The sequence below is a fragment of the Polypterus senegalus genome, chromosome 3 (genome assembly GCF_016835505.1).
Source record: "Polypterus senegalus isolate Bchr_013 chromosome 3, ASM1683550v1, whole genome shotgun sequence".
Classification (NCBI taxonomy): domain Eukaryota; kingdom Metazoa; phylum Chordata; class Cladistia; order Polypteriformes; family Polypteridae; genus Polypterus; species Polypterus senegalus.
Window position 1 is genome coordinate 66,340,333 of NC_053156.1, and position 25,080 is coordinate 66,365,412.

The window sequence follows — 25,080 nt, forward strand, 5'->3', positions numbered from 1 at the left end:
CCACATGTGATTTCTAAAAAAACCATTTTTTTTATGTATAAAAATTATATAGAAATGTTTTAATGTATGTTTTCATACATAGTAAATGTAGCATGTTAATAATTGCTTTTTGGGGAAAATGTAAAATGTAAGTTTTCCTGGACAGCAGTGGACTGTGATTTTAATCATGACTGCTGAAGTAATTCAATTCCTAGATTCATCAAGTTAAATTTTCCAGTGGTTTAACATCTGCCTTTGTATAGGTCTGTCATATCATATGTCATGCTTGATGCAGTTTTATTTTAACTATGGTGTTGTGTTTTGCTAGCCAAATATCAAGCTGAAAAGGTATAAGAACCATTATTTAGTGTCCTTCTTAGCTGAATGCAGTGGAAGGTTGAGGTATCGATTAAGCATTCTTGAATTTGTATCCCTACATTTATTTCTATTGCATGAAACAGTATATTCTGTTGTGTATGTGGGATTATCTGTATGCATGATCCCATGCACTTACCAGTACCACCTTGTACATGTTGATAAATACATTCTTTGCTAGGTTTTGAGCTTCTTTATCCTAGATGTGGATAAGATTTTCCTCGGATTTAGGCAAATAACTTGTATGTTATATCCGCTTGTGCATTCCCACACCAATCAACTCTTCCAATGCCGCTGATCTGAAAGCACCAAAGTACCTAATGTGGGCAGCTTGGTGGTGCAGTAGTACTGCTGCTGCCTCACAGTAAGGAGACCTGGATTCGCTTCCCGGGTCCTTCCTGCATGGAGTTTGCATGTTCACCCTGTGTCTGCGTGGGTTTCCTCCGGGTGCTCTGGTTTCCTCCCACAGTCCCAAAGTTTGGCATTCCTAAATTGCCCCTAGTGTGCGCTTGGTGTGTGTGTGTGCCCTGCAGTGGGCTGTTGCCTTGCCCAGGTCTGTTCCTGCCCTACGTCCTGTGCTGGCTGGGATTGGCTCCAGCAGACCCCCGTGACCCTGTGTTAGGATACAGCGGGTTGGAAAATGACTGACTGATAATGCACCTATTTTGGGGAAGTGAAAAGAAATGCTACATTAAGTAAATGGATCTGTGAAGCAGCAACACGACTCATGCCACTATACTGTATATACAGTAAGTGCTTTTTGCCCATAGACTATTCATTTATTGTTAAGTTAATTTCCACTGCCAATACTGAAAAGCAACATTTTCAACAGCTTCAGACATGTGTCTGGTTTTGTACATTACCCACAGCACTGACACTGATCAGATAACAAAACAGGAATGTATTCTTTGTGCTGTTTGTTTACTTAAATAAGAGCAAACTGTGGGTTCTTTTAGTGAATTTTACTACAAACCACTGCTCAAAGTAAGTACTGGCGGCAACTGCCTCACTGCTAAGGTTTCTCTATACAAGTATGCAGTTTGTTCGTAATGCGTGCTCTACTGCCCTCTACAGGATTTACATGCTTATTTATATTATCCATCCATCCATCCGTTATCCAACTCGCCATATCCTAACTACAGGGTCACGGGGTCCGCTAGAGCCAATCCCAGTCAACAAAGGGCGCAAGGCAGGAAACAAACCCCGGGCAGGGCGCCAGCCCACCGCAGTATTTATATTATCACCGATCCAATTTCCTTTCAAATAATAAGCATATTTCATAATTTACATATCTGAGCACTTACTGCTTGTACACATTTTCAATAGGTTTTTGCATTTTTTAACATTTTTTTTTTTTTTTTACAAATGTGGTCTTTCAGGTGCTTTTGCACTTCTTAGTGCTGGTAACGGTGTTTGGTCCACAGTACTAGCATCATCTATCACAGCTTTTGATTTAGGCAATGCTGTTTGCTACTCTAAGCAAATACTGGCTTATATTTAAGTATTGGCTGCAACTGCCCCACTGCTAAGGCGTCTTCTATATATCATTTATTCGTAATGTGTACTGTACTGTCCTCTGCAGGATTACCATGCTGATTTACATTATTCTTACACTTTTTCTTGATTACTTTGATGGAGTTCTTAAAGTCCAGGCACATCATTCTCCTTACTCTTAATGCAGTTCTCAGATCAGTTACATATTTTCCCACCCACATTAGCATTTCCTATTGTGTTTGTACACACTGCTATTGTTTCTACACATACTTGACCACTAAAAACATTTTGTTAGTGTGTTGATGCATTTCTCATCTGAATCTGACAACTCATCAAAACAGTTTTCACCTTTGTCAGTCAGAAGTACAGATCTCTTACTCACCTTAATACTGTCCAGCACTACATTAGTGTTTTTCATCAAATCGCTTAAAACATTTTGTTTTCAGATATGTATGAAAGAGCAAGGCCAATAATACACTGTATATGTTAGTTGTAAATTGGCCTTCAATTGAAAGCAAATAGAAACATGTTCTCGGAAGGGGTTTAGTTGAAACAAATAGATGCACACATCTCAATCTTGTAACACAGATGCATGTCATTGCAGTGCAGTAATTACAGACAACCGTATATGATACTCATGTTTCACCCAGAACATAGTGCTGAAAATGGAGGAGGAGGAAGGTGTCATGCAGGTACAAGAACCAGGCTTTGTGAGAGGATGTAGTGTGCAAATGCATGGTATGGCAAAGGGGAGAGGAACACAAAAAGAACTAGTAAGTGTCAGGGGCAGGGCTAGAGGGAGAGGAGAGGTTAACTTCCATAGGGTGTCTAATAAAATAAGGGCAATACCTGTGGACCACATTATCAACCAAGGCCTAAGTGTGGCTGAAGCTGGTCAATGGGTGCAGCCTCAGGTGCCACGGTCGACAGGTATCTGATCCCTTATTTACTATATTTCTGTATCATATGCAGCATCACATTTCTTCAGTTTACTGTAAATATTACAATCTGTGACCCCTGTATAACAATTGATAAATTGATGACCTTTGTATTGTCAGAATAGTACCAATGCCTTATTCTGGTGGAAGAGGGTCACTTTTGACAGACAAGCAGCAGATGGCAATTGTGGACATGGTGAGAGAAACAATGCCATTAGGCTGAAAGAGATCCAGTGAACTGTTGTGGAAGGCAATGGAATTGTTCACATCATTGCTAATGTGAGTCCTTCCACCTTAGACAGGGTCCTGAAAAGACAAAACAGTTGTACAAGACTCCATTTGAGATGAACAGTGATAGAGTAAAAGAGCTTAGACATCTGTATGTACAGGGAAGAATATAGAGATGTTTTCTCTTTTTTTCTAAGCTACACTCTGTCAAATGTTTCTAATGAGAACATTCTCTTTGGATTTTACAGAGAAAACATGAGTTGGCAGCCAATGAGACACCACACTATTTTGTGTTTGTGGATAAGGCAGGATTTGACCTAAAAAAAGTAAGGAGATGTGGCAGGAACATAATAGGCCACAGTGGATGTACCAGGCCAGCGTGGAGGCAACATCACAATGTGTGCTGCTATTGTTGAACATGGGTTAGTAAATTCCGCATTCTGCAGCCATTGGGCCCTCCGGCACAGTCCAGCGTCTTCACTTCTTAGATTGGCTCTACAATGCCCTCATTCCAGAAAATAAAGGGTGATTGTGAAAGCCAACATGCCACTTCATGTGGTAATTTGGAACAATGTAAGTTTTCACCACTCCAACCGTATGAGAGGATGGTTTCAAACCCACCAAAAATGATAATGGTGTTCGTGCCACCATATTCACCATTCCTCAACCCTGTGCTTGGAGGTGGAAGGTGTATGATCATTAATCAGATTTCAGTACTGGAAGCAATGAATGTTGACTGTGTGGACTTCACATCTGAGGCTTATCGAGGCTGGGTGTGTCATGCAAAAAAGATTTTACACACTCTGTCTCAGAGGGGAAGACAATCAGGTGTGATGTAGACACAATGATGTGGCCTAATAGAGATGAGAGGCAGGATGCACCTTAAGACATTTCATATTTTGCACTTTATACTAATTTTAGATTTATATATGCATATATACATACATGTAATTTGACTTTACTATACTATACAGCAGTTGGTGCTGTGTTCTAAGTTTTTATATTTTTTTTTTGTCTGTTTTATGATGCATATAGCTTAATTTGTATCATTTTGCTTTTCTCAGTTTCAACAATTATATTGTGTAAAGTTTCAAAAAAATCCTTCATATTTTATTTTTGAGTCTGAACATTTTTTACTCTACGCTAGACCTACATTTTTTAAAGTATTCTTTTCAAAGTCAGTAAAGTTTTGAAAAAATATACAAAAATTTTGTGTTTAAGTCTTAAAACAGTGGTGAAAGGTTTTTATTTACTGGTCACACTGCTGAAGTGATTAACTGACTTTGCATGTTTGCACACACATGAACAAGGTTTTGATTGTTTTGGTGTCTTTTGCACAAATGAGTCTGTGTTATGAGAAAGGCCTTAACTGTTTTGAGAACTGCATTAACAGTGGTGAGAATGACTTTCCTGATGTGAGAACTGCAACAAAGCAATCGAGAAAAACTAAACTGAGCAAAATAGTGCCAAGAATAAGTGATAAAATAAATTATTTCCAATTTACCTTTGTTGTCATAAGCATGCCTCAATAAATGAAAAAAAAAACATCTTTTCTGGTATCAAAGACTTTACAGCTTCAAAGATGAAGTATTTTGTATGCTTTAAGACGTATTCATTTTTTTGCATGGGCTTCCCATAGACTCCATTTTAAACTGCAGGATTAATTTTGATAATTGATAAAAAAAATCACCTACAAACACAATCTGCCATGGCAAATTAATGTATACCATGGTTGTGAAAAAAATAACTAATCTATAAAATACTAAAGTTCTCCTTTGATCTGAGGCTAAGGATCTGCACTGGTATCTAGAAGGTTGCTGGTTCATATCCTGTTACTGCCAGAAGGGACCCTACTTTGTTGGGCCTTTGAGCAAGGATCTTAACCAGAAAATTGCTCCAGGGGCGCTTTAAAATGACTGACCCTGCACTCTGACCTCCAAAGGTCATGTGAAAAGACAATTGCCCTTCAATAATAAATAAAGTATATCGAATCAATTTTTTTTTCTCTGCAACCTATACAAGCATTGAGCATCATGTCAGATCAAATAAAAATACAAAAAATTTCATCAATTTACATAAAATAAAAAGTGGAGATGATTGGCTTAAAAAAGTATTTCCTCTCCATTTTGGCAACCAGCATAAATTTGCTCAGATTCAATATATTAACCCAACATATCACGCTGTTTGTGAATTAGTTAATCAGATTCTAATCAGTGAGCCCCCTTCTTTGTAAGGTCCACAGTATTGTAGAGACATTCCAAAGATAGTTTTAAAATGCAGACAAATAAGCATTCTATGTAAAATCTAATATAAAGAAGCACAGATACAGAAGTTTACAAAACCATTTTAAAGTATTTAATATTCCATTGAGCTCAATGCAATCATATGTGCCAAAGTCTAGGAAAGAAAATAAAAGCAAAATCACCATGCTGTAGGTTTGACCATCTCTATATTAATTTAGCTAACTGCACAAATTGTGATGTTGAATAAGTCAGGAGCTTCAATTTCAAGGTAATATTCACTGATGAAGTCTTAAAGAGTTTATAAAAATGGCCTAGGAGAGAGGCAAGAAAGAAACTCTTTAACAAGTAGTGGGTATGCTTTTCAGCAGGACTGACCTCAAGTCTTGTCATGATTGACACGAAGATGAGCTGTGCACAATTTAGAGAATCACAACATTGATATTTTATTTCCGATGCTGGTGTTCTTAATACCCTTCACTTGTTTCTTTGCTGTTGCTTCACTGTATCTAACACACAGTGGTGCTTCATAGTGGCCCTCTGTTTCTGCAGTGATACTAAAAGGGAAAAAGTATCAAAAACATTACCTTCATTATAAATAAATCAACCAAGGGTAACTACATAGGGGGTATGCTCAAAAGTAAATAATAAACAAATTGTTTAAAAAACAGGAAAAATTAGTGGCAATAATAATTGATAAAATGTATTACTTCTAGTTTTCTTTTGTTGTCATTAGAATACTTGGCACCTCCAACGGTTTGGAGATGCAGTAATCATGACCAAGATGGACCAGAACAAGTTAGGAAGCAGACAAGAAAGGTGAGTATAGTGTTTATTCAAAATACAGAATTAAAGTGCAATAGTGCCTACTTAAATTAAAAGATTAAATAAATAAAATCTCCATAAAAATCATGATAGTCAAATTTCCACAATTCACTCCACGAGTGCAAAAAAATAAACACTTTTAAAATATCCAATATCTCAATGAAATTAATTTGTGATGTTTCACTTTTCTACACTCACAACAGTGGACAAATATCCATTCTGAAAGCTTAACTCTTCGCATTCTGCCACCTCCTTTGGTAACTGTAGAGGCCTTCCACAAAGTTCAGATGTTCATGTTCTGCCACCTCCTCCAATACTTGTAGTACCCTTCCATGAAGACCTCAGTAATCTCTGTGCTCACCCCGATAAAGAACTTCACAACTTCCCATTCTGTGGCTCCAACTACTTTGTTGCCACAACACCCTAAATTTGCCCCAACTTCAGTTCCTCCTTCAACCCAGTGACTCTCCACCATTCTCTTCTGCTCACTGAGATCATTTAATAGACTCAAGCAATTGCACACTCATGTTCAAGCTGCTTGTCAGTATTCAAACCGCCAAGATGTGCTCTTAAAAACCACTAAAGTTATTAATAAATTAATCCCTTAAAACATCACTTAACTTGACCAATCACAAAAGTATAAAGTGAAAAGACTATTGTCTCTGTCCAGGGTTACCTACACAGGTGCTGATCATCTACCTACCAGTTACTGTGGCTGCCCCATCTCATAGTACCACAATTGCGTTCACTAATATCAATTATGTAGTACTTATTATATATTGATTGTACTGTGAACCTTTCCTGAAGCTTTTTTCTAATGGATTTCAGACAAAAGAGTTTAACTGAACAAGAAGTATTGAAACAGGGTAAGGAGTACATCAGGCAAGCTCTCTTATAAACTTAAATGGAGTTCTGTATTTTAAGACATTCTTGTTGATCATGGCACCAGAGAGTGGTAGCATGGTAGTATGTTGGCTTGACATGGAAGCAAAAATTTCACTGTTGATAACACCAAATACTACTACTACTACTACTACTATTACTATTACTACTACTATTATGGCTAAACACCCATCTTTTCTTTCTTTCTGAAGATCTTGCTGTGTCCTCTCCTTGACCCAAGCTTCTTATTCCTGCCTATGTGAGAAATCACCAGAAATGAAAAGATTATTTTGGAGTAATCATAAGCAGTAGGAGTAATATTCTCCAGTTGTCTTTTTCTCCTTTTTTATACTATATATTGTAGTTGTCACTATTCTCTCCCTCTCTCTGTCTCTCTCTCTTTGTCTCTCGCAAAATCTCATGGAAAGTCAAAAAGGCTTCATTGGAAAAACTAGGTCTCAAGGATTCAGTGAGGCTTAGACACAAAATCAACCTGGCTCCAAACTTGAGAAGCAAACTGCGATGTATGTTAAAGGAAATGGGGAACTATAAATCCCCTGGCCCCAATGACAAAAAAACAATGCTCCTAATATGTAAAGAGTTTATTATAGAGATCACAAAGAGTAAGACAAGAGCAATAGGGGCAGAAATAGCTTGCCTCAAAGGCAAGCTGAGAGTTAACAAAAACAAGTCTACAATCCACAAATCAAAAACCAAAAACAATAGCTAAAGTCCATTTACCAGAAAAACAAAAAGTGATTATAATATTACAAAACTGAGGCATCAAAAAAAAAAACAGAAGGAAGCTAGACAAACATACTCATAAGCCCATGTCTCAGTGACAGCTCTGAGGCTTTCTCAGGGGAGAGGTCCCACAGCTGCGGCATTATTTAAGAAAATGTCTGTAAATCAGGGTGCCTTTCAAGACATTCACTGTGACTGAGGAATGTCGGGTGGCTTGTTCACACCAACTGATAACTCATTAATGGACATTAAGGTTAACATTTTGTGGTTTCCAGCCCAATCTAATGAATACCATGTTTTAAAGAACAGCATGGAATCTTTCGAACTATACAGGATGTGAGTATGAAATGAAGTGCATACAACACAGAGCACAAATGAAATCATTTCTAATGATGCAAAGAGCAGAAGTTTTGGAGTATGCTTACACATGGAATGGTGCAGCTTGGTTCTCTCATGATAATACATGCTAATGAACCTAATCAAGTATGTGGGTTAGAAAATGGATGGCCTGTAGTGAAGAACTTACTAACATATGAAATAACACTGAACACTCTCTGGAATCATGTTCCATAGGTTACTCTGAGCAGTTGGAGTGAATGCATTCTTGAAAAAGATGAAAGTAGGTAATCCTTTTCTAATGAGCTAAAAAGTACAGGTTATAAAATCTTCCAGCATTTCAGGGTCTGGCAGGTTGTACATGTTTTGAAGTCCAAGTGGTATAAAGCATGAAGCCTTTGTCTATGATTTAACAGGTATTTGTTCAAGAATGAGGAAACAGACGTGAGAAAAACATGTAGAAAATGGCTTTATTTTAGAAAAAGTTAAGATTTTGACATTTTCCTTTCCACGTTTCTTGGTCCTTGGACTAGACATTCACAGTTATATTATGACCTCATTTTTTCTTTCTTATCTTGATTTTGAATAATCCCAGTGCTGGATTTGGTCCACATCTACTTGGGTTACCAGGTCAGTTGTAGATGCACTCTCAGTTTTCAGCCTTGCAATATCACCATTCACTAATACCCGCCAGCATGTGATAAGAAGCTAGGCAAACTTCAATTTGCAGAAGCTTCCTATTTGTCTCTGGCACACTTTTCTGAGCTCCTTCCACACTCTTCTCACTATATAGTGATACTATTTTCAATCTGGCTTGGACACAAGTACAGATATTTCAGCTCACTATTGCCATGCCTCTCTATGATAAATTCTTCAATCTCTTTGAGTTCTTCCTGAAACTTTTTGATCTCAGCCTTGGCAGATGCTTCAGTGAAGTATTCTTCAGGGTACTGGCCAAGTGGGATCTGTGTGAGAAGCAAAATAATAGAAGCATTTGTATATTGTCAAATTGGTCAAAGATGGAACCTTCCATGCCTGTACCAGGTATGGGTAACAACCACCCAAAATTTAAAAAACTTAATGAAGCAGAAAGAATGTAGAGGCAATGCAAATAGCATTCTGCAACGGTCAACTTACTGCATTAGGCTGGGCACGACTCAGGTGCCACGTGATGGCCATCTCTACACATGACTGGTGCATATCCGGGAGTGTGTCCATAATCATCTCAATTGTAATTGAATCCTTGCAGGAAGGCGGGGGAAGACGCATAGTGCAGGGTGTGTTTGGAACCCAAGAGCACCAATCAAACTACAAGAAAAGGATAACCATACTATCAGTCACCCAGCCTGATACAGTTGTTTTGAAAACAATGTCTGTTCAGCAATTACCTGCCCATTGTTGGTTGCAGCATGTTGGACAGAGCATGTGAAAATGACCGTTGTCAAAAGAGTAATGAGCTCTTTTCTATCCTTCAGGTCACTAGATAGCCCTGAGGAAAAAAGTATAAGAGAAAATGATGGGCAAAAGACTGATAAGAGGACTTTCACCCTCAGTGTTTCTGGCATGCAGTTATTGTTGAGCAACCACCCTAATGTTGGTGCTTGAGTGGAGATCACATTCAACATGTTACCAAGGAAATTCTGTGGTGATAGATCACTTCTTAGCACTGCCACAATGACTTTGAATCTATTTATTTAGTTGACGCTTTTATCCAAGAGGTATTATACAGTTGATTCACTCAGAAGCAGATCACATAGCAAGTTAGTGATGGGGATTATAGCAGAAGGGCAAAAGGTTTTTCCTTGCTCTCAATTGTGCTATTCACTGTCAGGGGTGGTGTTCATTTGACGTGAACTCATATCTGCTATTAACTCGCTGGACTGCTACTCATAATGCACAATGAGTATCTTGTAATTGTTCTTTATTTTTTTAATGGTCAAAAAGGGCAACTGAAAAATTAAGGAGGCAAATACTGTACATGTTCTTTTTGAAGGCTAGAGTAAACCAAAACCAACCATCAAAGAAAGAAACATATGGACATCAAATAAAAAGGAAAAGGACAGAATAGTAGCATTCTTTGTACTTTTTCTTTTTAGAATTTATCCAAACATAATGATGCACTCAGCTATTTTCGATAGAATGGCACAATGAGCACAATGACATGATGCATCTCAGTGACATTTGAAAACAAACAATATGACTTCTGCCATATACAACAGGATTATGTTAATGGGAAGATGTTACTGGCAAATGCTTCAAAACTTCCAAAAGAGTATTAAGCAGTTCCTTTGAGCAGAAAAAGAAAGATTAACCATAGTAATGTACAATAATAGCATGTGAAAAAATTGCTGTGAGGAAAAGTAAACAATAGTAATACACAGAAAATACAAAGATGAGCAAAAGATCACTCCAAAAAATCATTGTCTGAAAAATAAGCAGCAGATCAAAAAATGAATGAGAATGAAACCCATTATTGGTGAGAAACTGATCACATAACAGGGGATGTCACAAAGTTGGTGAGCGCAGGACTTAAGAACTTGAGCCCTGCAGCAGCTCTTCCTGTATGAAACATTGTCAGTTGTCTCTTCACTTGGTTATTAGGTATGGACAGCCAGTACTGACAGTCAGAGATCATTTAAGTAATAGTAATAACTGGTGTAGTTGGGATGGTGTAGTGGAACTGATCATTGAAAGAATTGGTTCAGGGTGATAGCTTTGTGCACATACCCTTCTTGCTCCCCTGGATTGCTTTACTCCAGTACTTATGCCCAGTCCATTTCAAATAATTTTCAAGTTATTCTCAGTGAGTTTTTTATTGTAGCTCCTTAAGGTTCATGTTCAGTTTCACATCTTTCACATAGCTTTAACTTCTCCCACCATGTTTGATTAAACTACTCTGTACACTTTACTACTACTACTACATTCAACACACTTGATAGAAGAGACAGATGAAGTGTTGCATGTTGGTCAGGCAAATAATAATTTCACTGTACTCCGTACATGTGACAATATTCTCACTATTACTATGAAGTTATACACCTGCATATTGTCCAATGATCACCATGTTTATGTTTTTGCCACAATGAAGTGCGTCTCTTATAATAACTGCTACGTCTGCATAATGCTGCATTAATTCTAATAACCACTTTGAACCTGAACAACTTGTCCACACTTGCTGAATACATAGTCCGTCATGATATCATCTTGGCTGAAATCTACCTGGCCGTTGTACTGCTATTCTCTGAATAGTTGCCATATCTGTATGATACAGTATTTTTCCACCATCTAAATGTCTTCCCCAATGTAATTTCGTGCTCACTGAATACAATGAGGGCATCCATTTTTCTAACTGAAAACAATGACAGTTAACTACTTATTCTTTGCCTCATTTCAGAACCATCAATGTCTCTTACCAAAATTTGGAGTATCCACAAATCCTTCATTAACCACCTCATTAATCCAGCTCTGCAGTTCTTGATCTTCTATAACCTCCTGGTCTGAAGAATAGTAGAGAGTCACAATTCCAGACACAAAACTGCAAAATAATGCACACAAAACAGAATGTAAATGCTCTGATCTGGGAGCATGGGATCAAGGGATAGCCAAGGTGCACAAGTGTTATGCAACTGTTTGGTGCACCACTAACCTATGAATGGTGTTCCACAGCGTCATGCAGTCCTCCCTGTAGAAGTAATTTTTGAGCCGGGTCACACCTCGTGCTTTGAAGTCAAAAGTAGGTAAGAGAGACTTGAAAGTCAGTTTCTGATATTCCCTTTGAGCTACTAGGAGCAAGCCAGTTCCTCCAGTGGACACCACCTGTATAATGGATGGCAGCACATTAAGAGTGACCTTTGGACACTTGTGTGACAAAAAGAAGACATTGGCATCAAACGTACCCTCTTGAAGATGCCATCTTCGGAAATTAGCTGTGTGCGGCCCCGTATGTTGATTTCCAGAGTATACCGTAGGTGGGGGGCCAGGAGCTGGAAAGACACAAAGAAAAGAAAGTGAGGAAGCATCAACCAGAGGAACAAGTTGAGGTAAACAGAACAATAGAAGGTGGTACAATGACAAGATTATCTTCACTTTAGGTTTAGTAGTGTGTTCTGGTCAATGTATTATGGAAAGCAGTCCCCCGATTAAAATCAGATAAAGTCCTTATTTACAATCAGATTTTAATGACTGGAGTATGAAGAGAACAAATGAAATACACAAAGAAACAGAGATGTATAGAAATAAAAGGCAAAAACATACCTACTCTGTAAAGAACATTACATTTACAAAACAGAGAAGATGAATGAATGAAACCAGTTCTGACAAAATGGAGAAGGCAGCCGACCACAAACAAAAAGAAAAGAAACAAGCAGGGTGATCTCTTCACCAACCATTAGACAACAAGTCATCCACAAGATTGGTTACCAAGGGCCATTTTCTAATATTAGGGGAAAATGTTTTTTTATCCTCATTGCTCAGAGCTCAAGAAGAATTAGATAATAAGAAAGAAGTTTTCCAAGAGTCAATAGAAAAACAATTAAGTCTCTCCTGCGAAAGTCAAGTGACAGATTCCATGATGCTCAGGAAATACAACCTTGTCTGTATTGGATTACGAGAGAGACTGGAAACATTTAGCAAAAAGAAAATGTGGGGACAAAGAGAAAGTTGGACAGAAAGGATCAATGAGAGAGTTTGAGAAAAAATAAAATGAAAAATGGTAGAAAGATGGAGGGAAAGTCCCAAAACATATCGAGAAAAGATTTGGGAACATGTAGGAAGCACAAATAACAAAGGGGATCAGTGGACAAACCCATTATGAAAACATTTACAAGGAGGAACGATATATGTGATGAACAAAATGAAACTGATTATGCTGATGGGTGAGGTTCCTGGAGGACTGGGTGATTATTTTTTCCTGGATAAATTGATGGAAGATGGGAGATCACTTTACCACACTGAACACAAACGGAAGGGCTTGTAGGAGGCTTTGGACAATGCAGCAAAACGAGTGGCAATTGTTTTTTATATTACCAAAAGGAATGAGAAAAGACAAAAAGCTGATCAAGAGGAAAGAAGGAGGAAAACAACATTCTACATGTCCCAAGAACTGATCTCAGTTGAAGTTAAATGAAAAAGAAGAGGTAAGGATGGAGAATCCAGACCTTAGTGTCTAGGGTGTCTGGAGTCATAAATCATCAAAGATATCACCCAGTGTTAAAAAAAACTAAAAGAGACCAAAGCAGCACCACCAACTCATAAAACTTCATTATGAAAAATGAAATTATGTTAAGTGCCAATGGGGTGAAACGTAAATGATTCTCTCTCTAGCGTCATGTCTTCAAACTGTAAAGGATATAAGTACAGCTGTTGCAAACTATAGATTTGAGTCTTGTGTAGGGAACAGGTGAAGAAAGCCCGTGTTCAATAGAAAGCTTAGAAGGAAGATTAGCAGGAACATTAATCCAGATCCATATAGACCTAAGGTAAAAGGCCCAATAATTAAATTCTAGGTCTGGAAGTGACACTTCCCCATCAATCCTATCTCAAATTAAAGTGACCTACTAGTATTCTATTTCAAAAAAATTGGGAAAGGAGAAATATGACTGGACCAATATTTGGTAGGAGGACAGAATCGGAGCATTGAGCTAACAGTTTATAAGGTGAATAATATTCATTTTAATAATGGGCAAATGAACATGGAAAAATAGAGAGGCACTGTAATACTTCATTTTTAAATGCACAGCGATATTTGGAGGTAACTATAATTCTCTCCAAATTGGAAATGTCAATACTGAGATAGTTGAATGAATTTGTGACAGGGATAGAAGAAGGGAGATTGGAGCAGATTCAAAGAAGGTTTATTTTGTTTCCTGGAACAGTTTCATATTCACGAAACAAATTGAGTTCATGAGGTAGATCTGAGGGGACGTTATCTAAGAAAAGTAGGACTTACACAGGATTGTACACATATAAACAAATCTTTTGTGGAATATTATGTGTGTTTATAATGGTTAATAAAGGGTTTTCTGGAACTTACTTCAAACCCAAAAATACCAGAGTTAGTCCAATTAACAGGAGAAAATATAATTACTCAACTAAAAGACTTCAGGGAGGGTAAAAGAGAAGGAACAAAATAAATAAAACCAAAATAATAAAGTCTATCTAGGCCTATGCTAAACATTTGCCAACTACAATTGCTACTCCTCTCCCATCTTTCCTTTAATGCTCAGGCTGGCTTTCTCTTGCTTCTCACTGCTCTGCTCCCAACTTCAGGCTTGCCTAAATGAGGAGTGGGAGTCAGGAGGTCAGGAGCAGAGCAGTGTCAAGAGCTTGCCTAGTTGAGAAAGAAGAGTAGGCCAGTTAGAGAAGTTCTTAACATGCTAACCTCTGGTGCCAGCTATGCCCAATATAAAGTACCTGCAGTCCAGAACACCTATGATGTCACTTGTGTCATGTGTATAAATATCACTTACGATGCACCCACTCAATAGTGTCATTCTCGACTTGTACTTTATTAAAAAAATGTGATAATATCTAGCGTCATCTGTGACATCAGTATGTCTATCACAAAGTCAATGGGTATGTTGAGGATGACATATCCCTCAGCCAGCCAGGAAGCACTCCTTTTTCAGCTTGATCACCTGAGATGCCTGCAGAAACTATAACCTACAATCTAAGCAGATTCAACATAGCATGCCAGTGTTGATGCCAACTAGCAGTCTGTGGATTTTTAAAATTTAAAGAATTTCCCTCACTGATATCCCAGCAAGCTAAGGATATCCTGTCTGGAATGTGTACTGGCCTGTTGTGTGGGATGTCTATTTATTGGAATTGCCAGGTGGAGAATGGCATTTCAGGCAGAAAAAGGCAAAATTTTGTGTAAAATAATGCCAAAAGTTGGTGCTAGGCCTAATACTTTAGTAGTACTGTATGTCCAGGAATGGCTAATAATAATGTTATCCTTATGTTATAGGAGGATGCCTTCAGCCTCACTTGTCTAACACACCATGTTTACTCAAACCCATTCCTTCAGAATGGACTATTGGCATTGTTTAAGGTGTCACATGACACTTAACATATTAATGAACAAATCAGGCCTTAATTCCATTTCACAAAAGACCCCTTGGCCTTTATATATAAGAAATTACCGTCTTAAGTACATTATTGAAGAAAGGTGCCCAGGAGCTGATTCAGAAAATAAAAACTGATAGAAATCCTTGGTATCACTGCATACCTAATGCTCAAAGACCTGTCAAGGGAACAGACTGCCTTCCTTTCAATCCCAACACGAACTGGTGACTTAATTATTTACAGCCCCACAAATTGTTGTTAGCCAACCAACACCTGGAAATGACTAACCCCTCCCTTTGTACCCCCTATTCCCTTCCAAACAAACAGTACCTTATAAACAGGGTGAACTGCAGGCAGCTGCCTCAAGGTGGCCACACAAAAGACCTCAACCACAAGATGTGTCCGCAGCAGGTGAGACAGAAGCTGGAAGATTTGGAACTCAGCATGTCGAACCCATGTCTTGGCTAAAACCCAAGCCAACTCAGGATCTGAGGGCAAGAAGATTGGGTTGTTCTGTCCAGGTGTCTGTTTCAGCTGCAAGATATAAAAGAGGTCAACTCCTTATTTTAGAAGTCAGAATTCCTTATTCATTAGAAAGATCCTTTACCCTGGATGTCTCAGTGTAAGTCAAGATCACATGGTGTGAATATCTTGTTAATGAGGCTCTTACTGCCAGGTCTTAAGCACTTACCTGGTTCATTTGGGTTTTAGGCAAGCAGAGCAGGTTCTACAGAAGTTATTTAGTGCTGCCAAAAAGCAGGGTCTCAGCATGGTGGTGAGTGTAGAAAGTATTACCATGATGGAAGCTTCCTCCTTTATAAACTCTTGGTTTATAGGTATTTATGTCTTAGTGAGTATGGAGATGGGGGAAAGGGTTTCAGCTTTTTTAGTAAGAGACAAAGAAAAGGTTTTTTTGAAGTATGGAGGTTCAACACCTGAATGTGGTGGACTTGAGTTGTATTTATTTTTGTTATTGAAAAAAATCGCATATTACTGGTCATTCTGTAGGCAAATTGTAAAGCCTTTATAGTCAGAGAGGATGTCAAATTTGATGATTGCATTGCTGATCTTGTCATTTCATGGTACAGTATTAGTTTAAACTAAATTAAATTGCTCGGGAAGTCTAATGAAACAACTGCATGACAACGTTCCAGCACAATTCCACATTTCAAAGTATTGCAACCTTGCCAATTTTGACAGCAAATAGACCTGTCTGATGTAGTCTGTGCTGTATGAAGGGTTTAGTGGTATGGCAAGTTCAGCCAGAATCTTGTCCATTTTTTCTTTTCTTTTTTCAATTCTATCATTGGTACATAAAACATGAGACATCAGACAGACAAGCAAAGTACAAAACACCAGCGTTACAAGCATTGCAGTTTCCGGTGAATGCTTATTTGTTGTCAGCTCTCATGCATACACAAAGGAGCGAGTTATTTATAGACTAGTAGGGCTGAGTTTCTCGGAGCGACTGTCAACAACTCAATAAGATCAAGTAAATAAAATCTACAACTGAAAGTTGCTGGAAAAGTCATGTAATGTGACATGGCCTGTAGAATGAAGGCAAAAAAGATATCCTGATGGGTCCTCAGTCATGATTGTCAGTTACATCTTATTAAGTTTGCCTTCATTTGACAGAATACCTTATCTTGGTCATCTATCCCAATCCAGTCACTTCCAATGAATTTATTCAGCTAAATGCCAGTGTGTATCTGTATTTTTAGGACATCAAACACAAAGTAATAATCTCATTTTACTAGCTGAGTAGATAACACATACACACCAACACTTTTTGTCAGGGCTAGTGCGCTTTACTGAAGAGCTGGCAATGTGGGGAAAACATAACTTACACATGCTTTGCATTCAATAATAAAACAAAAATACAGCAAACACATGATAACACACCCTGCATTAACAAGACTTAGTAAATAACACAATCACCATTTGACTGCCTTCTTTCATCACAAGTTATCACAAAAGTCACAATCACCAGTTTAAACAAACTGAGACTGTCGTTTGCTAAAGCTGACATAAGAGTGCAGCACTAGATTTTGCATATGCCCAACGTTTTTACTTATTATTTGGCTGATACCTTTCAAAGGTGACTTACAACATCTGAGGTATAATTGGCTATGTTTCTTTTGTTGATTCCAATTAGAGTACAGGCAGGTGAAGTGACAGGCAGTGTCACTTTCAGGATTTGAACCCACAACCACTACACTACACTACACTACTACATCCTAAACATCCAGCCCTGTAGCTGACAGTGAGGTAAACCAGAGCGATTCTGTACAGTGACAAACAAGAACATTAGCACATCATTTCTGTTTAATATCTCCCCCAATAACTCAATCAATAAATACATATAGGCCAACATTTATCACCAGGTCTAAATACAGCAGAAAAAGGGACAAAATCCTTAACACCATATCTGGGTTGAACTTCTGAGATTCAGTTGGTTTAATTTTTTGAAGGCTCCCCTGACCTTTTGACTTCAGGGATCCAGCATGACTAACACGAATACCCAGACAGACCTCCAGAACTGTTAGAATGTGCAAACGTGTGAGGCAAGAGATGTCAAAATAAGCAAAATGTATAAAGAGGATTTCCTTATAATCTCCGAGCTTGGAGCCAGCAGGAAACATTTCAAGTTTAAATTATTTTTCTTGTTGAGATTGTGCTAAACAATTGGATAGGTCAGAGTAATTCTCCCTGCGCAGTGGCCTTCATAGTTTACATTTCTCCTACAGACTTGTATATAAATAAGGAGGGAGACTGAAGTAGAAGGGAGGAGACCATAACCCAAAAACAAGCAGAAGAATGTGCGCAGATGTCCTACTGGAGCCCCTACCACATGTTCCACCCCCACTTCCATTTTATTCCTCATCTTTTCTCCTCTCAATGAGGCACTTGGCAGACAGGAGGTTTAAATGTGTTCATTAGCTAAGGCTATGGAAAGAAACTGCCTTAGGACAAGCGTAGCCAAGGAGTGCATAAGAGAGAAATAAATCAAAATAGTAATACCTAGCTGGGTAGACTTTCGCTGCCCTCTGTACTCTTCCAAATTCCTCTCTTCTTGTTATTTCCAGTTTAAAATGTCATGTTTATAATTTTCTTCACATGACACTGTGAAGGCTATCCTTTTTCCCATTCTTCAGATTTTATAAGATATCATTCAATCATTCCCATTTTTCCCAGTTTTCTAGACTGAATCTCTATTTTCACATTTTTCTCCAAAACAAAATAGCTAATTCCTAGTATTCATGACTAAATGAAACAATTAATTTCTTCTTAACAGTCAGTATTAGCAGTTGTGATGGGTCTCCACAACCATTACCCGGCCGGGACGTCAGCTGGATGGAAGGCCTGGGGGACAGAGCATCTGCAAGGCACTATCTCCTGCGGGAAATTAGAGGCCAGCCCTCTTGGGTGGCTGTGGCACCATGGATTTAACAGCAGGGCACGCTGGGAGTTGCAGTTTGGCACAGCTCTGTTGGGTTCCGTGGGGGCTGCCAGGAGGAGCTGCAGAACCCTAATTTGGGCTTTCATCATACCTGAGAGTGATTCCATGTTTGATTAATGAGCAACTTGGAACTCTCCCAGGGCCTGCTTAAAAGGAGCTGCCTCACTTCACTCAGAGAGCCACAGACAGGTGGAAGAGTACGAAGCTTGACAAAAGAGGAGTGGAGGTGGAACAACAAAGGGAGAAGAAAGAAGGAAGACAGGACCGTATATTTGGTATTTGGTGTACTGTGTTTTTGAGGTCAGCGCGGGAGACATGCTTCCTGTGTGGAAATAAATGTGTGCTGTGATGAACTCGTGTCTCAGCCTGTTTCTGTCAGGGTTGGGGCAACTGGAGCAGCCCTGGTTTCCACACAGTACTAGAATCCCCTCATTCCCATTATTTCTTTTTTATCAATCTTCCTATTTTGTTGTTCAGAATACCCCAATTCTCCATTTTTGTAGTCTATTGAATAGAATGCTTTACTCTTTCATGACATAATCTTTTTCCTATTGCATATTAAACAAACTCTCCAATGTTTGATATTGCAGAATGTTCATCCATCTGTTTTCTACTCTCAGAATCATAGGAATATTACACTTCAGTGGTTTAAAGTTCAGACCTCCATTATTGTTCTTTTTATTCCAGACAATTTCACAATCAGTGCATCATTCTTGCTTTTAATTGATTTCATTATTCATCTACCTAGTCTGCAATATTTTTAAGGATTATTTGTTTTTGTCTTAGCTTTAAATTTTCACTTTTGTTTTCAATTTTCTTTTTAAGGTACTCTTTTCAGAAGAGTTTGCTGCTTTAATTGAATCTAAATGCAATGCAAATAACACTGAATTCTACTGAGCAGCAATGACTTTTTGCCATTTTCTCTTGTCATTTTATTAAGAAATGTTCCTTAGGAATGAGCAGACTCGTGAAAATGACTCTGTTGTAATGGCTCCCCTTTAGCATTCATTGTTGTCACTGTTTAGATACAATTAAGGAAGAAAGCTGTAAAGAAAAGGGTGGATTAAAAAGAAAATAACAAAAAAAATCATTTAAAGTATTGGCAAAAATTCTAATAATTCGGAATTTTTAAGAATAAGTTAATAAAAAGGACAACACACTAAGCAGATGAATTAAAAGTAAGAATGATGCACTAACTGTGAAATTAGTTGGAACCTGCAGTCACAGGGGCTCCCTAAAACTGAACTGGGAAACCACTGTTAAAGAACTTCACCCACTTAGTCTTTAGTCCAGTGGATTTTTTTCTTCACAGTCATATCATTTTATAAGATGGGATCTCCCAATTCTCTGTTTCAGAAATCTACTGAATCAAAATCCTCTGTTCACAAAATTCTTATTTTACGGGGCAGATTAGTGTTATTCAAATGCCTCATGGTTTACCTAATAGTACTCAGTTGCTTATGCTTTTCTTTAAACTTTGGAAAAAGAAGAGTTAGGGAATGGACAGCTTAACGGACAGAATCCCTATCATCGTGTTCCTCTTTTTTTATTGGAGAGAATCATCTGATTCCCACGTTTTACATTCTATGTTTCAGAATTCCTTCAGTCGTTATGGTCATAGTTTTCATGATACATTCCAAACATAATAACTCTAAGTTTACTTAACCCACGTTTTTTTAATAGTGTTAATTGTATGAAATTATATTTTCTAATATAATAGTTCCTTTGAGCCTTTTGTGGAACTGCTGAATGCTATGAATTGGGTACCAATCCAAAGTTGATTCCTACTTTGTCTGTAACACTTCCATGATAGGCTATGGCTCTCCATGAACCAGAAATGGATAACATAGTTTGAAAAATAAAGTAATAGATAGATCTAACTTAACCATTTTATCATTTTCTACTAGCTGTGATACCCATCTAAGATGTATTGAACTCTATGTAAGCAATCACTGTAGGCCTCAGCGTTAACATTTGTAGTGCCTCATGCAATGCATATGCCTATGTTATATGCCATTTGGTGTGGGACTTGTAAAAGCAGTGTTAATACTTGTGATGTGCCATCTTTTGGAATGACAGTGGCATAATAACCAGATGGACACATATACTTGTATTAAGTTGATTTTTACTCTCCTCTCATTTTAAAATAAGATGCAGTGCTCCAATTCCCAATTTTTGTCTGAAACTTTCTATTTAATGGAGCATGATCACCAAATTCACACATTTCTCCAATTTATTAGAGAGTATCAGAGTCTAGTCACCTTTTTCAACTTACTTACTTACTTATAAATACCCTGTGTCTTTGTTGATGGCCAACAGAGGGCAGCATAGACTCAAACTAATAGAGGCTGGTGTGTGTTATTGCAGTTTTTTCAGTTGCTTAAATGCAGTTCTCAAAGCACTAACCTAATTCCCTTAACTAAGCCTCAAAATTCCATTACCTTAACGCCATTGGCCACAGCACTGTTAGATTTGTTAATATGTATGTGCTATGTGGAAATTAGTAATGCACATTTTGCAAATCATGAAGTACATGTATCATATATAGACAACTTGCATTGTATAGACACAATTCTCAATTGATACTGATCACAACAGATCATCACTACAGATTGTCCTTTTATCAATTAGAAATGTAAATTTCTCATTCATATCAGCAGAATGGGTCATTGTATGAATCATTGCATGCTAAATATAATGTACAATGAGCACTGTATTCATTTGGCTATTTGGTAGAGAGAGAGAGAGAGGTTGAGAGTATGTGCTGATTACAGCCACCTACCACACGATCAATCGCTTGGATTGGGACTCAAGTGCAGCGGGTGACATCAGAGCACCACAATGGAACAGCGTGAGGTTTTTTTTATGGTGGCTGGAGTGCGAATCCTGCCACCAATCCTCAATTTTTCCCAGTAAGTTGGAGGACCTGCTTGCAGGCCTTGATGCAGATTAAAGTCATACCCAGAATGAAGCAATTGCAGGTTATGGACAATACTCAAGGGCCCAACTGAGTAGATTCACTTCTGGCATTTACAGAAGGTATATAATAATAATGAGCACCCCCTCCGTCCCATTCCACATATGCAAGTCATTGCTAATTGTAACCAATTACTAATTACAAACCTTTATAGGGTCTACCTCAGTGTTGCTGCAAGAAAACAATGGAGCAAGTAGCAAATGTAAGAGCAAGAGATAGAGGTGTCAGAATGCATGGTGAAGGGTTGAGAGGAATGTAGAGAGAATGAGGATGAGGAAGAGACAGGTGACTAAACATATCAAAAGAGATCAGGGCCAATGTTGTTGACCATGTAATAAACCATGGCCTAAGCATGGCGTAGTCTAGGTGAAGGGTGGAGGTGGCATGCATATTACCATCAGTGCCATGACCAGTTGTATCTACTGGGGAAATGCATTCTGCTTGTGAAGACATCAACATGGAAGAATGGAAAGGGTGAAAGTGACATTCAAGAAAGTTCTTCCACCTCTGCTTTGGAAGACAAGACATCAGATGTGATGTTGATGAAGTGTTGTGGCCAAAACATAGAAGACAGGCAGGTTGCTGAGATGACTTGAAATTGCATTTGCATTGCATTTACTGTACGGACATCACTGTATGTTTTGTTTTCCTTCTGTTAAAAAAAGATTTTGTTTCATGTCATCATTTGGAAGTTTTATTTGAGTGTATGTGTCGCATGTGTATATACAACAAAATAAATGGTGTGCCTGGTTTTGGTTCCAGTACATGGCATTTTTTGGGGGTTTACCTATGCATTGGTCAAGTGTGCTTTCTTTATGAGGATAATATTTTACTGAATACTTATTTTGTTTGTTTTAGTACATGTTGTCAGTGTTTGTAGGCACTTGTGATACAGTGTTGTGAGAACTGCCTTTATAGACTTGGGAACTGCACTTAGAGTTTTGAGACAGATGTTAACATTTTGGAAAATGCATCTTAGCAATCAAGAAAGATTATAAACGAAGGAAGCCTGAGAGCAGCTGACACCATCTAATGAGCAGTGTCACATTTTCCCCATTCCTACTTGTCTTTACTATTTTCTGGATCTAGTTTAATGCTGGCATAGCTCTAGTGACAGACATGGGTCCAGATGGGAAAGTGCAGTTTTGCCCAAAGCCTCTTCCTATAATAGGAGGGCTCAAAGCACTTTGAGCATGGGAAAGGTGATAAATAAATAAATAAATAAAATGTATTATTATTCTCTTTTTTGTCACCTGTATTGCCAATGGAAGTAGTCCTTGCACAGGGTCCTCATACAACAGGCACAGGGGGGCACACAAGTACTGTTGTTTGCCACGGATCTCATTGGCAGGAATGTCTTCTAGAACGGAATAATCCACCAGGTAAATATTTCCAGCCTGCAGAGAGGTATGCAAATCAGTAAAGGGTTGAGGAGAATGGAGAGAAGGTCATGTGTGAGGTACAAACTACACTAAAATGTGCTCACCTTCATTTCCTTATAAAGATTGGTTTTGGGACCCAATGTGGCCTGCACCATATCTCCCGTGACAGGAAAATTATCCGGGAGGTGATAACAACATTCAATCATCCGGGGATTGCTGCCATTCAGAAATTGGTAGCCAAAAAACCAATCCTCCTTCCAGTGCTCCATAACATACTCTAGTTTGGACAACAAAAATTTTAACTGGCAGACTTCTGGACAGACATTAGAAGCCAAGTCATTGAGGCCAATGTGGGTCTCCTACCTGCTACTGGACTCTTTAGTCTCCAGAAGATTCGACGGAAATCTTCAAGGTCACACCAAGACTTTCCAAAATTGATCACTAGCTTCTTGAGTGAAAGCTCCAGCAAGCTGTAGGCAGAAATCACTTATGGTCACCAAGTTATTCCTGGCAGGATAAACTGAATGGAGTGGCTGAAATACACCTGTTCACCTCGGGTGGCACTGCACTGCATGGGCAGAGAGGCACAGCACCTGCAAGGTGCACCTTGCACCTCTTTGCGTTAAAATTACAATGGTTCTCTGTCCTTAGAGATCTTGTTTGCATATTCAGTAAAGCATCAGTATTAAAGACATGCCATCATGTGCCTGATTAATAAACAGAACTTTAGTGTGTTGTTTGAGAGAGAAGAGCTTTCTAAAACAATGTGTGGGAAGAAATGGGCATTGAGGTAGTGAAACATATTCTTTGTTTCTGCCTATCATGGAAATCACCAGACATGCTGAGGGTACAAACATATTAAGGGCACTAAATTCAACATATTATGTCATTGAACTCTCAAATTTTCTTTCAGCAGGAGCACACATTTTATTCTCCAGGCGCCATGCAGCTGTAACACGGCTCAGCTGAGCCCATTACAAAATGTCTATGCATAAGGACAATCCATTCATCTCAGTCATAAACCCAAACAGTCGATCAAATTAAGATAAACTCTTGTTGACCTTAGAGGGTGTGTTTTACAGCTCAGGGGGGAGGACAAAGCAGTTGCGAGAAAGGGAGCTTGCTTGTACATTTTCTGACATTGAGGCGGTGCATAAAAGACAAAATTCACATTGGAAAGACAATAATTAAATAACAAAGCTTAGAATGTGTAGTAGAATTGTTGTCAGAAAACAGAGTGTAAATCATAAGTAATCAGAGGACAGAGAAAAAATAATAACCAGTGAATACAAAAAGTTATAATGACATAAAGGTTTTTATTTGTCATTTCTAAATCTTGGATGATTAGGTACATACAGATATGCTAGTGATGATGTGCCAACTCTGGAAACAACTTCCCAATAACAACTAATCTCCAACATTGCATCCATAAGGAAACAAGATATCACCATGGGAGGGTGTGAATCATTTTTAACAATCTTAAAAGCACAGCAAAAAAAAAAGATGAATACTCGATTACTGCTAGATTCTTTGGCCTTAGAAACTCTGTAAACCACACTCAATTTTTAAATGCAAAGGAACAGCAGAAAACAGTCAAACTTATACAGATCATGTAAGATGCTCCCCACACAGCTACACTCATAAAATGTGACAGATTCCTTTATGAGGCAAAAAGGAGTGGTTGTGTATGGAAGGATGTGAATGTGCATGGTGTTGTACAATTGGAAAAGGGACTCCATTAAAATGAGACCTGAGTTGCAGTGCAGCATGGGTAATATTTCTGCAAGTGATCCCAGTCACAGTCTGATGGGGGTAGGCTAAGTAACCCTGCAGGAAAGGAGCAAGATGCATCCCACTAAGTGCCAGAACGGGGTTAAGCAAAGGATTGAGCACATTCAGAATCAATCAGGGGAACATGGAAAAGTTGAAAGGGTCCAATATAAGGACACGTTCAGTTTCTCAGGTGGAAACTACTTTGTGACATGTTCGTAATGCTATGAGGGAGGATCATGCTGACATATTCAAAATGTTTTCAGGAAAGAACACAAGGGCACATTATGAATATCATTAGGGAGGAGTACAGGGACACTTGGGGAGGAACACCTTTAGAGCGTCATCTGGAGCACATTTAGAGTATCATCAGGGAACAGCACAT

The 25,080-nt window shown here is 38.4% G+C and overlaps 1 protein-coding gene across 1 annotated transcript in view; it reads right to left on the reverse strand.

Moving 5' to 3' along the window:
- Window positions 1-8,493: 8,493 nt before the first annotated feature.
- The window catches only part of alox12 (arachidonate 12-lipoxygenase), a 38,073-nt gene continuing 21,486 nt past the window's right edge, over window positions 8,494-25,080 (reverse strand). The window contains exons 6-15 of the mRNA XM_039747410.1: window positions 23,289-23,395; window positions 23,030-23,202; window positions 22,797-22,940; window positions 15,437-15,640; window positions 11,938-12,024; window positions 11,688-11,857; window positions 11,455-11,576; window positions 9,430-9,530; window positions 9,179-9,349; window positions 8,494-9,006 (exon numbers count right to left, since the gene is read on the reverse strand). Coding sequence (XP_039603344.1) covers window positions 8,827-9,006; window positions 9,179-9,349; window positions 9,430-9,530; window positions 11,455-11,576; window positions 11,688-11,857; window positions 11,938-12,024; window positions 15,437-15,640; window positions 22,797-22,940; window positions 23,030-23,202; window positions 23,289-23,395 — 1,459 coding nt within the window. The 3' untranslated portion in view covers window positions 8,494-8,826. The remainder of the gene's footprint in view (window positions 9,007-9,178; window positions 9,350-9,429; window positions 9,531-11,454; window positions 11,577-11,687; window positions 11,858-11,937; window positions 12,025-15,436; window positions 15,641-22,796; window positions 22,941-23,029; window positions 23,203-23,288; window positions 23,396-25,080) is intronic.